Source organism: Aspergillus puulaauensis, chromosome 4 (assembly GCF_016861865.1).
Source record: "Aspergillus puulaauensis MK2 DNA, chromosome 4, nearly complete sequence".
Taxonomy (NCBI): Eukaryota; Fungi; Ascomycota; class Eurotiomycetes; order Eurotiales; family Aspergillaceae; genus Aspergillus; species Aspergillus puulaauensis.
The window spans coordinates 1379695-1394725 of record NC_054860.1 but is presented as its reverse complement, the minus strand read 5'-3'; the positions used below and the strand labels follow the sequence as shown (position 1 = coordinate 1394725).

Genomic DNA, 15031 nt, shown 5'->3' with positions numbered 1-15031 from the left:
ATGTTCCGGTAGAACGGCATCTACCGGAAGTCGTCGTTTTCGGCATCATCGTGGTCCGTCGAATCCAACCGCTGGACCAGTTCTTTTGTCTCGCGTGCGATTTCAAAGGCAATAGGTGGCAATTGATTGGCGACTGCACGGAGCTGCCCAAGATCGGCTGCCCCTTCGCCCTCCGCAGCTGCGCCAACGAGGCGGCTTCTTTGGTATTCGAGAGTTTCAATGCTAGTGCCAGCACGTTGTCGAAGAACCGGGTTTGTGTCCGGTCGAGTAATAAGATGCTCTGTAGATGATGACACATTCGTGACTATCGAGGCGATAGCCGAGACATGGGTACGGATAGTAGTCATGCTTTCCTCGCCACGGATGCTAGCAACCAGGGATTGTATCGATTGAACTAATCCGTCGGCTTGGTCCTCCACGTAGTACTATAATTGAGAATGTCAGCAACTGTAAATAGTATGGACAATGACAAAAAGTTTTTTATTGCTCACCTTCAGCTCCTGAAGTTCATGGTTTTCTTGTTCCACGTGGTAATCATGTTTCATACCCACGCCGTTGGGTTGGCTTTCTGACTCAGGTGGAGGGCTCATGGCGCTATAAACAGAGTTGCGGCTCAACCTGCTATGGCTGGGCGCTACACTAAAGAGGTCCGGTGACTTCAATTGTGCAAACTGCTCCTCGTCATCGTCATTCAGCTCATCTGCTGGCGTAGGCCTGATCTTGACTATGCGGATGAATTCAATAACGGCAGTCGACAAGTGAGAAGCAGCCGCATCCAGAAGGGAAATCGGAGAGAGACCGCCTGAGCTGGCGAAATTTTTCGCGGCAGTTATCAAATTGTTCGCAGTTGCAGACACTTTGCGCGTAGCTTTCGTGCATTCAGCAGATTCAGAACGTTGAGCGAGCTGGACATCTTGCAAAATACCGCGAATAGCTTTCACAACGGGATTAACCTGGGGCATAACATGTTGGTGGCCGTCGGTTCGTGCAATGCGAAGGAGTTCATCAACAGAAATCTGGAACTTCGTGACATGGACGTCTTTGATAATTCCGTCATCTTGCAGGAGTTCGTTGTTTTTGGCCACGGTGTTGACGTCGGTAAGAAGCTCTGAGATGCCAGCAGTGGACGCGCGGAGGTGTCGCAGTTGTGCTTTTGCTTTGGCGTGACGTTCTCTCCAAAACTGGATTTCTTCTTCCAGTTTATGGACTTGATGAGATAATTGTTCCTCATGCTCCAACCTTGAGTGACTCTGCTCCGACAGCTCCCTCATTTCCATTAAGAAACCTGCTGCCTCCCGCCGAACTTCTGCCGTCGATTGTTGTTGATCGCGCAGCTCGGTTTGCAGCTTCTGGTGTTTAACCTCAAGGCTAGCGAACCGAGCCTGCAGTTCAGAATCCCCGCCTTCTTGTCTTGAGCCTTCCATCGCCGCGTGTTCTGCACGAACCTTTTCAAGTTCAAACTGCAACGAGTTGTTCAGGTCTTCTGCCTTATGAATTTTGTTCTCAAGCTCATACTTGATATCATCCCATTCCTGCCGTTCGGCGTTGCTTATCTGCATAAAATTGTCAGAAAAAGTGAAGCAGTATAGGCTCGTCCAGTGAATACGTACCTGTGACTTATCCTGATCTTCCTGGTACCTCGCAATCTCCTCCTCTTTCGCTTTAAGCAGCTCCTCAAGTTTATCAACTTCCTCGCGGTCTCCTTGGGATTTGGCAATTTCCTCGTCCTTGGTTTTGAGTAACTCTTCGAGTTTGCTGACCTTGTCCTGCAGGGTTGACACTTGTGATTGCGTATCTGCTAGTATTTTCCTATCACCATCGCCAATCGTTGTTGCAGTTCCACGTCTACTGCGTAGGAATGAGTCCAGAGCAAAGGCGTCACTCCGAGAATCGTAGTCGTCTTCGGTGCCATTGGCATCATCGTCATCTTCCACCATGGTACTTTTGTTGGGGACAATGGTATTACTTTGGAAGGATTTGGGCATTGGACCTTCTCCATTCATGCCAGACGTCGTGCTGCTAAGAGACATCTTGCGAGGGGGATACATGGGACTCCCAGGAGGGCCACCAGAGGGGTAACCCCTTCCCATTCGGGGTGGACCTCGTGATTGGGAGCGCCGAGCGCCTGGGGGTGGAGGATAGCCCCCAGGACCATACCCATTTGGTGGCGGACGGCCACGCATGCTGGGCGCAGGGCTAGCTCGGCGAGACTCCTTCTCGGGGAACTGCGGGAATCGTCGCTCTAGTTCATTGAAGACATCGGCAGCGAGGTCCCTAAAGCGCTGGTGTTGAAGCGAGGCGAGCTTCTGACGCGCTTGGTTGCGCTTTTCGTGGAAATCGCTTCGCGGAGGCAGAAATGGAGGAACCTCAGGGCGAGGCGGCCGACTAGGAGATGGCATAGCCTGCTGCCGCCGGAGTAACTCGTCATAGACATCTGTGCTGAGTTCATGAAACTGAGTTGCCGAGAGCCGGAGAAGTTTATCCTGGGCTTTGCTGGACTTTTTGCCTCGTTCGTCCCGATAACTCGAAAAAAGGAACCTTCTTAAGGCGGAATAATGCTGGGCTAGAATCTCCTCGACCTGCCGTTGTCGCCTGCTGCGGTTGTCTCCTAAGGTGCCATCACTAGATCGCGCAGCAACGGAGTTGGGCGGAGATGGGTTTCCCGAGTCGCTCAACTGCGACGACGACGACCCATTTGGAAGACCGGCACTATTGGGTGGATTGGGCACGCCAGAGGTAGGAGGTGTCGCCAGATTGCTGCGATTTGAGAAGGTCGGCGAGAAAGGCGCATCCGACTTTTGATATTGATTAAGGCCCGACCAGTCACTTCCGTCTACGGAGACGGGCGACATGGTCCCTGGTTGACCATTCATGGATTCAAGCGACAGTTACCGATGTATTATTTCCCTCGCGACAACTGTGTGCTAGCAAAGTGTTGTTCAATCCACCAATCGGTCGTATCGTTACTCGTATACATCCAGATTTCCGAGGGACAAGGGCAGTATCGGGGGAGGAACGACGATTACGGGGAGGAAATGCGGCACCGTCGAAAAACGAGGGATTCTGATCGTATTTGACAGTAATGAGCGAAGTCGTCCAAGAATTATACAACGAGGGATGCAAATTCCACCCAAAAAAGGGAGAAGTAAGATAGACAGCGAATGGTAAGGAGGCTGTAGGCGAAGCGAATGGGCCGTTGTGGATGGCGAGGGAGGAATGAGAGACCGCCGATACGGACAAATACCAATGGAGCCGATGAATGAAGAGAAAGAGAGAAAAAAAAAACAGAAGAAGAATGAAACAAATAAAGGATCACAACCGGCCAGACCGTCAGAGGATGAGCGATCCAAACTCCAAAGTCCCAAGGAGTGGAGGACAGATGGGGCCGCGCGAGACTCTGAGGGGGCAAGATCTCAGAGTAGACGAGACGAGGAGCTGGAGAAAGAAAGAATCCCCGATCTCTCTTGTCACACAGTCACCTCAGCACAACTGACAGAGAAGCGAGAAGGGCCAACTCTTCATCAAGAAAGGGGATCAGCGTACATTATTACCATTATTTCCTTGAAATTAACCACCATCATCCCCAGTCTCCCAACGAATCAGCGGCTTCAAAAGGGGGCGGAACTTGGAAGCCTTTGATACTGGCGAGTGACCACTTACCACACTGACCACCAAAGGCAAGTTTCCTTAAGCTGACATCCATTTAATATTATTTACATTCCAGTCCGACCTCCACGAATAATCTAAGTACAATGCCGGCTGAATTCTTTGTCCTCCTTCGTACACCGGGGTTGTGTGACAGCCGCTGAGAACCTTGAAGTTGAACAGTCAATTCACCACGGCACTTTCGTGGCGCCGACATCCACCGGGCGCCCCAGGACCAGTGAACCACCGATCCTGAGTTTTGAGCCCGTCCAATTAGTGTGGAACTTAGTCCCTTGTCGTCGCCGATGTGGCGGTGCTCACCGACTGGGAGTGGGATGCCTCGAACCGCTTTCTTAACTCCAAATCCGGGGCGAACGTAGACCACAAGCCTCAAGGGCACGAGGGAAATAGTAACCCTCCCTGTTAATATGCGGAAATATTTGTCAGTCCGGAGACTGGGAAGGCTGAAAGATCTTGGAGATCGTTGTCACGAGCTAGGTTTCCTGGAAGCGGGAGCACAAAACAAGAATATTAAATTCACCCTTGAAGGAAAATGATTTGCATCTTGCGAAATCTCGCCCCAACGGCTCGTCTATTCTAAGCGGCCACCACCGGCCAGACTCTGCTTTCCATCCCTTTTGGAGCCACCGCTCCACTAACTACTTGCTATGGTTAGTTCAGGAGTCTGAGCGGAAAGAATCATCATTTTCACACGCTTCATAGTTAATTACTCCGGATTACGGAGTCTCAAGTCTCAAGTCTCGACCTTCTGCCTGGTATTGTGGGTTGTTTAATCATAATTCACATTGTTTGGCTGAACTATATGCAGGTACTTGGCTAATATGCAAGATCCCTTTTTAGGATACCAGGAGTATTGGAATCCGTAAACACGGATGTAATTTGATGGAAGTTTTGGATTAATGTGTAGCTTAGGTGTATACCCATACATTGCGAACAATGATATTCGAATCTTTCTCAAATATTTTCCGACGAGCATCAGCTCAGTCGCTCTTGCTTCTCTGCAAGGACCGATCGCTCGCATCCTTTGCGTTTTGGTGGTATTTGCTGTTCAGGTGATTCCTGCGGCGTTCTATAATACCCAGACTCCAGTATATTTACTTCCCAAAAAAAAAAATCAATCGTGGCCATGCTCTTGACAATCGATCGCCAAAAGAAAATCCCACGTGTAATCAAGAGCTCAGAGAATGCATTCCGGAATCGAAAGGAGCGCCGGGACCGAGAGCAAATGGCTCAAGATTGGCCGTCAGAGGCAAGCCTAATGGTATCGTATTCTACCGTAGAGGTTGAGATGGAGAAAGCTGTGCTCCCTCCAAGAAATGTGGATGTCTATTTAGAAGACGTCATGGACAGTCCGCGCGTAGCACCAACAGCTGCTGAAACTGGAGTCGCTGATCGAGTGGGAGCAGCACTGCGGTTGTGGGCCATGTGCGCTCTGACAAGGTGTCCAGCCGCTAGTGCAGAGCACAGACTCAGTTCACCAGCAAGGACGGCGGCTGCCACAATACGAGCTAGCTGGCGTGCGTTGTCACCTGGGTTGGTAGGGTGAGAACCACGAACGCCGAGGAAATCGAGCATAGCAGACTGAGCTTCAAGAATAGTGCCGCCACCGATGGTGCCGACTTCGATCGAAGGCATAGATACGGCTATCTGGAGATTGCCATTTGAGCTGCAAGAATTGTTAGCATGTAATTCAAACGAGAAAGATTGCTAGACCCAAAGGAGCAGTGTGTACTTACTTCTTCATGGTCGTAATGCAGCTGCTGCTTTCGACGTTCTGTGCAGGATCCTGGCCAGTTGCAAGGAAGATTGCAGTGACAATGTTAGATGCATGAGCATTGAATCCACCCAAACTGCCTGCCATCGCACTTCCAATCAAGTTCTTGCTTGTATTCAATTCCACCAGAGCATCCACGTCACTCTTGAGCACATTGCGAACGACCTCGCCGGGAATAATGGCCTCTGCCACAACCGATTTCCCGCGACCATCAATCCAGTTGAGAGCAGCTGCCTTCTTGTCGGTACAGAAGTTACCAGACACAGAGATGGTGGCCATATCAGAAAACCCACACTCCGTTGCCATAATATTTAGTGCTTTCTCGACACCCTTTGAGATCATGTTCATACCCATGGCGTCACCGGTAGTGGTCTTGAACCGAATATACAAGTAGGTACCGGCAAGAGCGGTCTTCATGTGCTGTAGTCTGGCAAAGCGGCTAGTAGAGTTGAATGCAGTTGTCATGATGTTCCTCCCCTCGTCGGAGTCAAGCCAAACTTTAGCTGCTGCTGCTCGCGCAAGTGTAGGGAAGCCGACACAGGGACCGCGAGTCATGCCATCACCAGTCAAGACAGTTACTGCACCACCGCCGGCGTTGATAGCCTTAGCGCCTCGACTAGCACTAGCCACCAAGACACCCTCAGTAGTGGCCATGGGAATGAAATAGCTTAGACCGTCGATAGTGAGAGGCCCAGCAACTCCTATGGGCAATGGCAGGTTACCAATGACATTCTCGCAGCATGCACCGTGAACAAGGCCATAATTGTAGTCTTTGTAAGGCAGCTTGGAGGCCTCCAAGGAGCTGGTGACTGCCGACGTTGCCGGTGTCCTTGACACTACAGCCCTTCTAATTTTGACCGCCCGCGTAAAGGCATCGACACGGCTCATAAGGTCCTCGTTCTCCAGAGACTTCTCCAGGGCGTATCCGGGAAGTTTTCCACGCAAGGAGAGTTCGATCAGCTCCTCATCGCTGAGGTAAGCAGCCTTTTTCGATTTGAGCATCGCCTCACACTCTTCCAGGCTCTTTTTGGGGCCAGGAGGGTTTAAGTCGACTTTCGGGTAGACCTTTGGCTTGACAGACTCCTTAGGTGTGGCAGATTGCGGTTCCTTGATGCTCCACCTTGCAGCGTTGAAGAGATAACCATTCAAAACAATACTCAAGGTCAACGCAGCAATGATCCACTTGCTGATGACTGGATCCTCAATGCTCTTCAAGAGGCCGTCGATGACACGACCACCAACAGCGTCCAGGAGCTGGTCGGTGTATTCGATTTCAAGAGACTGGCTCTCTCCAAGCTTTGCATAATGTACAGAAGGGTATTCATGCTTATACTTGATAGGTGGGACAACCGTCACAATTGTCTCCATCTTCTGGCTTTTGGCTTCAACGTAGATTGTATCAAGACCATTCTCAGCAACCTTGAATGGATCGATTGGCGTGGGAGAAAATACGTTGCGCATAGGAGACAAGCTCGTCGAATTCCGGAAAGGAATTGTGGACATATTCACGACATTGAACAGCACAAAACCTCCAACCATGAGGATCTTGAATCGGCGCACATTGTTCGATTTGATTTTCCGTCCAAAGACGCTAGTGTCATCAGAGCTGCCATTGTCCGATCCTGAACCAAACCAATCATTGTTTGAGGCGACATTTTCCGCAACACGCTGAGTAATACCGTCTTCCTCCAGGGCCTTACGGAGCGCAACATGGCGTCTAATGCGTGTGATTTCAAGCTTGATGCAGAGGATAGTCGTGTAGAAAGTGAAGAGCAAAAGGCAGTCGAAGAAAAGAATCCAGGCAGCGAGGAAGCAAAACTGCCTCAAGCCACCTTGGACTCCGGATGCAGCTCCCGCAATAAGGATCGCAATTTCAATACAGTAATCTCTCACGATTTCGAAACCTTGCTCTTTGATGGCAGTCTGAATGGAGTCTTGGATAGAGCTAGGAGTTGGCGTGGCTGGTCCTTGACGCTTCTTGTCTACCGAGGCACTAAGGACGGCTCTGGTGAGAATAATCGGCTTTTCGAAACCAATTGTCACAACCAGGAACGGAAGGCCTTCCGATAAAAGAAGCACGTTGATGGGAACACCGAATTTCGTTGTAACGAGAAGGCCAAACAGAAATGCGAAAATGCCGGAGAAAAGCACTGTGGTTGCCAACCAGAATTTCGACCCCAACCGTTTCATGGAGAAAAAGAGAGATGCAAAACTGAGATGCATCGCAAGGTAACCCAAGGCCATGATCACAATGTCGATTGTCTCGGCGTGCTGTTTGTATATTAGCGAATGACGCCTGCAGTATATTCGTATGATAAATACCTTGATCAGATCAACAAAGGAAGTCCACGCATCTGCGAGCCAGAACCTAACCGATCCACGCGAACCACTGACTGGGCCCCGGGTAGCACGCATGATCCATTGTTTTTGTTCCCCTTCCTCGCCCTCAACCGTCGGGTCAGGAAGCTCTTGAACCGCCTTCAGGAACTGAGGGACCTGGCCAAACGGGAGGGTAAAGACAATAGACGAGTCGTGGGAGAACGGGGAGAATAGATTAGGAGTATGCGGGAGTCGCTGAGCAGAGGTGTTGGCGGGCACCGAGATAGTGTCGGCAACGGGTGCAGACGACTCTGCTTTCGACACGGAATCCGGAAAGATCAAGGTCATCAAAGCGAGGTGCTGAGCAGCCTGGCAGTCATTGGCGATTAGAACCAAAGCGCGGCCCGGATACTTTGGGAATCCCTTACCTCGTATTCCTCCTGCGTCGCCGATTCCTCGACTTGCCATTTCCAGTACGTATCTTCTCCTAGCCGGAGGCTCCGACTTCCAAGGAGAAGCGAGTCAACATCAACCTGGCCCGAGGCATGCTTGGGGTTCCTGAACGAGTCGAACAAACTTCCCTCGAGAAGGCCAACATAGGTTGTACTCGCAAGAAGCGCAATCACGACGATTGTGTGGATGGGATGGATACACGCGCGACGAGAGATGGACTGCAGACGACCGGTAACTTGACGCTTCAGCCACGAGGGTTCGGGTTCACTACCTCCATCTGTTGCTGGAAATTTCCTCCGAATCAATGTAGAAGCCATGATGGAAAGAGGCGGTGTGGGCGGAGTACGAAGGTACCTAAGTACCTAGGTAGAAGTGCTGATGCGGATGGGCCACTGAGCGAAAGACCCTATCCGATATGCTCAATTCACGAAAGCCGTGTTGGGCAGTGGAACGAAAGCAACTTAAATAGGGTTTCTGGGGGCTGATACCGTATGGCGAGGAAAGAGGAGACTATTTGTGCTGTGGCCAACGGACTTCAAAAGACCTGAGAATTTTGTCATTAGTGAATAATTCCCCCCAATGGCCAGCCACTAGCAGGGGGCGGAGACGATAAGAAAGAAGCGGCAGACGCAGCTAGCAATGCAATGGGGAGTAAGGAGCCCGTTGTGCTGGCTGGAGACGTACCTTTAGGGCGCAGCAGTGTGCAAGACGTCGGTGAAGGACCGGAGTAATGAGGATTCAGCGAAATCCAACTGTCCCCGAGCCGATTCCCAACGGAGCTGGTCCTTTCGGGTTGTACACTGAGGCCAGTTGAGTCGTCACAACAGCCACCGAACCCCTGAAGATGGACTCGACAAAAATGGCACCGCTTGAGCCACCCGTGACCCTTGGATTCTCGAAAGAAAAAATATGTTAGGTAAGCCGGCGAATTTTGCCGCCTACACAAAGTTTCCCGTTTGGGAAGACCGACAGCGAACAGGAGTTGAGAGACAGCCAATCAGGGGCCGTGCTGGGAGCCACTGTTGCCTGAGACGGAGAGAGAAAGGCGGTAAGATGGCCAGTCCAAGGTTGAAAAGGACAGTCCAGGGGGTGTATTCCAGGGAAGAAATAAAGAAAGGAAGGAAAAAAGAGCCACCTGAAAGGGGGGAATGGGGGAATAAAAAAGCTGGCAGACTCAAAAAGCTGGTAACCGGGACTCGCCCACTCCAGACCAAAGCGGGCTAAGTGGGAATCCGAACCAACGGGCCACAGCTGTACCCCCAGCACTGAAGATCTTCGCGTCCAAAACGTCAATCGTCAGTGATCCCGGAAGGATTGTGCGCTTGTTATGTCGCTGACTCTCTCGATGACGGGGTTTGTACGGCTGCGCACTTTGTGATGGATGGCATGCTATCAATTGATGGTGAAGAGCAGATTTACGAAGCTCAGCTTCCACAGAAGTATTAGATAGAGCGGAGTAAGTACTCGGGGTCGAAAATACTCCGGCAAAACAGCGAACTCGAACCTTGTTGTATCTACTTAAGAGCCTCCAAAACGAAGGGGGAAGTCAAAGCCCGTAGTCAATCGGGGTTGCCTTTCTGGTCATAACCATGTCTTGAAGTTCGTGGCTGCTGACTCTTGGGCGCCCGTTATATGAAAGGGCCAATTGAAACCGGGAATCGCCCAAAATGGACAGTCGCCGAGTTGTACATACGTGCTTATCAAGTTACAAGTCAGTGATGCCCGGGATACATGGAAGACGGTGGTGTATCGAGGATTGCATGCAGTTAGTGATGGGAGCAATTGATCATCGAAAGTCGGGAAACCATCTGTTGACACAAGCCCCAAGACAACAATTTCATGGACTACAGACATATTAATACTGTCTGGGAATCTTTGAGTCTTCCAGTCTTCAATTGTATGCGACACTTCTATCCATTCTCCGATTAGCAGCCCAATAAGGAAGCACCCAACCCCTCCATGACGGAGTCCGAGGAACGGTTCCCGAGAGGGTCTTTCTACATAGGATAACATCATCCACATTCCACAGTCGCGACGAATGTGGCTTCCCTCTATCAGCCGAGTTCATTCATGCCGACTCGGCGATTCAGTTTCACCTATCATCATGGAGACTAACGGGCCCATGGATGCAAGGGAACTTTTCATGTAACCAATTGAAGGCGGTATCCCCCAACAGCCCTAGAGGTGTTGCCGACGCTTCCACTTCTATCACATAATGATAACTGACGAGATTGTTTCTTCTCTGGTCTCGAAGGCCCTATTGGTTTGATTGGTGGGACGCTGGAGCTCCTGCGAAGCCACGAGGGGGGCCATCGCGCAATACCCACTTTTTCTAATCTAATCAATCAATATTTCATCTGCGAGACCGGAGCCTGGGCTCTTCAAGGCACTTTTCACTTTGCATTATTTGCGCTGGTCAATATGAGAGTCGTGTACTGAGATTTGGACCAGGCGCTGGTGCGAGAAGACGCGAAGGCGGGCATTCCCAAGCTACGTGGTAGCTCTTTCAGAGGGTAACGCAAGCAAATGTGGAGTGAGGGGAAAGCGACCTCATTATTCCGATTGTTGTGTAGCTCGACAATAGGAAAAAAAATCTGGCACCGAGACATTGACGACTCTAGCCGAAAAGCCGTTCCGTGGAAGCAGCAGACAATTTAAACGTGGGTAGATCGTGGGATGCGGCTCGGAACAGCTCGAGAATATATTCCGTTTTCTGGTTGATAATCAAAATCTAAACTCGGCCGCAGCTTTGAATGCAACGGGAAAGAGATGTTTCATAATTGACACCATCGCAAAGAGTCGAGTCACCAGACCTGGTGGTCATTGTCGCGAATGGGCAGTCTGGGGTTGGCTGCCGTTAGAGAAAAGCTCGGGCTCGTTTGACTCTAACTTACTAACTGAAGGAACACCAAGCCTTCAAGTCACCCTATTTCATCGACCAGACCTATTTGTTGTATTTCTTCAGCATAATACTAAAATTAAACATGGGAGATGAAGGACTTTCCCACGTTGCTGTTGCTTGTTTCCATTCGCGCCTTGCGGCCCTGCGTCTCTCCCGGCGCTTAGATGTCGACTTTCGATGGACAACGACCAGTCGAAGTCCGCAGCACCGATGTTTGCCTCTGCTTTCCAAACAGCATGCTCGTTTCCCAGTACACTCGATTGATCGTGCTGCCATCGATGGGTCTCTTGAAATCTCCATCAGTCGCCCGTCAACCCAATCAAGAACCCCCTCTTCTCTCAGCGCCCTAGATCTGCGACGTCTGCAAAGATCATCAAGGGTCCACGACTCCACGATGCTAAGATCGGTGCGAAATCCGCAGAAGCTAATACGCGCTGATGCTATTTCCAGACTCGTTGTGCGGCTACTATGTTAAGATCTAACGGAGCTAGATGGCTTCGCGCAGCAGAGTCCTTGAAAACATGCATCTACAGCCTATCGTCCTGTGCCCACTCTCTCAACTTGATCGTGCTACCTAAATATATGCCTTACGTTGATCGTCCACTCCATTCCGTACAATTTTAACCTCGCATGGCGTCCCGGAACAAAAATGTCGCGCCTGCATCGATTGGCTCTGCTTCTTTCTTGTATCTTTGTTTTTTTTTACTCACTGTATCACCAAGCGCCCAAAACCCAGTTTTATGCGTTTCGATTGAGGGCATCCCATCAACCAGAGCTGTCTATTGAGATGTCTTAAATGACTCATTTCCTTGGACACTGGCTCTGTTACTGTCCCTTTATTTGCATCATCTTGTCTGGCGTGGAATAGACAAAGTGAAAAAACCACTCGAGAACATCTATTGTTTCATCAGTTGTCATCGAAGCCTGAATCTTCTCTTGTGAGCTTCACTGATAGAGGTTTTATTGTCCCTTATTCGACGGATTCTGCTTCCTTGGGGATATTCCTTTGTGTCTCTACCTATTGTGTTGAAACAAACCAAGAAACACAAGACACTTTGAATGGATATAGCGGCTACACCCAGAACAATGGACATATTATAAAGGTTTGTAATTCCCCAACTAGTCCGTTTTCAGAAGCTTTCCCAACTTATACTGATTCGAATGATAGCGATTTTGATCTAACACGCTGGCCGGTGTTAGTTTTCCTTTCTTGATATTACAGAAACCCCTATACGAAAACTAGAACCCACACACATACCTCCATGGACAACACACACGGCATTGGGCAGAGGCTGACCCTCCTGGCTCTCCTCTTCACATCAGTATGTGCTCATTCATGGGTGGAACAGCTTATGGTTATCGCGCCCAACGGAACCTTCGTCGGCTCCCCAGGGTATCCTCGGGGGTATGTCCCTCGCTCAGATCCCTCGTTCAATGACGGATCTATGACTTACATACTCCCACGTGACGGAGGGACAAAAGTCACTGAATCGGATAGTCTCTGTTCAGAGACTCAACGGAAACAGGACCAGACTGATGGATATCCACGATTGCAGGCGAGCGCAGGCGCCGCCGTTGCCCTCCGCTTCCAAGAAAACGGCCACGTAACATTGCCGGATACTCAACAAGGGAAGCCGAAGAATCGCGGGACAATCTATGTTTACGGCACAGCGGAACCGAAACAAGACGAAAAGCTTCTGGGCGTTCACAATGTGTGGACTGCGGACGGAACTGGTGGTGATGGCCGCGGCGTTCTCCTAGGGAAACGTAACTACGACGATGGGCGCTGCTATCAAGTCAACGGTGGTGAAATCTCTGAGACCCGGCAAAAGGACTACCCACACGATGCGGACCAATATATGGGAGGCGATTTATGGTGTCAAGCGGACATCGGCATCCCAAGCAGCGCGCCATCCGGTAAGCCTTATACCCTTTACTGGGTTTGGGACTGGCCTACCGAGGCTGGTGTCGATCCCGGCCTACCTGACGGAAAGCAAGAAATGTATACGACCTGCATGGATGTGGACGTGGGCGAGGCTGATAACACACTCAGCCGCACGGGTCAGAATGTGAATTACGACCATGACCAGTCTCTGAACGGGGCGGCTATCCCGGAACAATTCAAAGCGATCTTCAACTCTGAATCAGGGGAATCAACTGCGGCGGGCACTTCTACTTCACACTCAGAGGTGCCCTCTTCGAGCACCACGACAGCTCCTTCTGAATCGTCCACGGTGCCTCCCAAGGCGACAGTCACGGTAACTTCGTTTGTAACATCTGTGCAGTATGTCAGACTCACGGGTAGTGCTTCGACTCCGTCAGCGACGCCACCTTGATGGGTGGCATATGTACAGTAGCTGGATCGAACCAGTACCTGGGATTACTTCCTTTCCCATTTGATTAGACAGGTCTAAATAACAGGCACTCTGCTGTGAGCTTGGGGGTTTTTTACTTACCCTCAATTCCTCTTGCTTTCATTTGTTCTGAAGTGGTTCTCAGGAAGAGCCCATACATGTATGTAAGAGAGGCACCGTTAAGTATACAGTCAAATGTTACTTTACCATGGCCAAATGGTGCTCTGTAGCTTCACTAGTATTTAGTAACTTAGATGCGATGTGAATTTGTAACGAAAATATCGGAACACCGAGGCATATAGATCCGAGTGGGCCCGATTAGGAAATACTAAGGCACCAATTGCTAATACTACCTTATTAACCAGGCATTTACGGAGTAGATCTGAAACAATCACGTGCGGAGGACCGTCGAGTGAATGAAGTAGCGAGATCGGAGATCGGTCACACTTTGCTTTGCTGTGCTGTGCTCTTTGACTTGGATAATCTCATTATTATAGCTGACTATTCTTCTCTTGGATTGTGGCATGTTTTTATCCGTCTAAGCGCTCTGGGTTGAAACATCGCAGTTGCTGCAGGGCAGGAAGAGACAAGCGAACGACTTCGAGTGACGGCGAACTCCACTGCAATCCCCGACTGCGCCTCGTCACTCGCTGGTCCCTTGAACGCTTCGTTTCGTCCTCTGCACTGTTGAGAACGAGGTCGAGGACAGGGCCAAAGTGATTTCCAAAGCACGGCAAGGGCATCATTGCCGCTGAATACCTGTCTTCTTCGCCGTTAGCCTTATTAAGTAAGTACCTTCGCCACTTCTTCGACGGCTCTGCTGGCGCTGGCAATTGGACGCAGGATACAGCTCCTGTGTGCAATTAGACGCCCATCCCCTCGTTTCCCACTCGTTGTGCCTTTTACCCCCCTCTCTCCTCCCTCACCTTTCCTCCCCCTTCTCCGCCGAGCCTCGCATCGCTTGAGTTGGTTATCAGTGTTTCTAACATCTACCGGCGCGTAGCTGCGCTATATTTAGCACCTAGACTTGCCCTTGACGATTCGGACTCTCGAGCGCGGAAGAAACACCAATCCGAAACATCACGTTGCAGCGAAGCAAACCCACCACTATCATTGGCCTTCCGCATCTGGAACAAGCGTCTGCGAACTCGAACTGCTTCAGTTACCCGCCCAGAGGAACTGCCTCGTTGTTCCTTACAATATTGGTTTTGCTTTTGGATAAGGCAGTTCACCGTCGCCCTTCTGCAACGGTGACCCATTGGGGCATCTTGTTCTATCTCTTCGGCGTCGTCTCGCTTCACCTTCATATTTATTGCTTAATTTCCGGTTTCGATATCTGTGATTTGTCCCGCCTCCAATAAATACCAAGCGTCGGGTCGTGCCTTTACTACACGCAAGGAGTCCGCCAGGTGCCCCTCCTAGCCGAATCGCAGGTCCCTAGAGCATCATCGCCGTCCCACAACCACTCGAACCCTTGAGTCGGAAGACGCTCATTCTGGTCATACATACTTGTGGAATTCTGCTGTTTCACTCTGCGAACCAGTATACGGAATATTGCAGAGG

The 15031-nt window shown here is 50.4% G+C and overlaps 4 protein-coding genes across 4 annotated transcripts; 2 read left to right on the top strand and 2 right to left on the bottom strand.

The window, feature by feature from the left end:
• Window positions 1-20: 20 nt before the first annotated feature.
• On the bottom strand, window positions 21-2873 carry SPA2 (putative cell polarity protein; the record flags this gene model as incomplete). Its single annotated transcript, XM_041703670.1, has 3 exons — window positions 21-425; window positions 492-1553; window positions 1611-2873. The coding sequence occupies 3 exons, from the start codon at window positions 2871-2873 to the stop codon at window positions 21-23; spliced, it is 2730 nt and encodes a 909-aa protein (XP_041556333.1).
• A 2119-nt stretch (window positions 2874-4992) lies between these two features.
• hmg1 (HMG-CoA reductase) lies at window positions 4993-8529 on the bottom strand (the record flags this gene model as incomplete). Its single annotated transcript, XM_041703669.1, has 4 exons — window positions 4993-5332; window positions 5403-7711; window positions 7763-8128; window positions 8188-8529. The coding sequence occupies 4 exons, from the start codon at window positions 8527-8529 to the stop codon at window positions 4993-4995; spliced, it is 3357 nt and encodes a 1118-aa protein (XP_041556332.1).
• A 2667-nt stretch (window positions 8530-11196) lies between these two features.
• On the top strand, window positions 11197-11589 carry APUU_40581A (uncharacterized protein; the record flags this gene model as incomplete). The annotated part of the gene is made up of 1 exon (XM_041703668.1): window positions 11197-11589. One exon carries the CDS (start codon window positions 11197-11199, stop codon window positions 11587-11589), a length of 393 nt encoding a protein of 130 aa, XP_041556331.1.
• A 787-nt stretch (window positions 11590-12376) lies between these two features.
• APUU_40580A (uncharacterized protein) lies at window positions 12377-13450 on the top strand (the record flags this gene model as incomplete). Its single annotated transcript, XM_041703667.1, has 1 exon — window positions 12377-13450. The coding sequence occupies one exon, from the start codon at window positions 12377-12379 to the stop codon at window positions 13448-13450; it is 1074 nt and encodes a 357-aa protein (XP_041556330.1).
• Between the last annotated feature and the right edge of the window lie 1581 nt (window positions 13451-15031).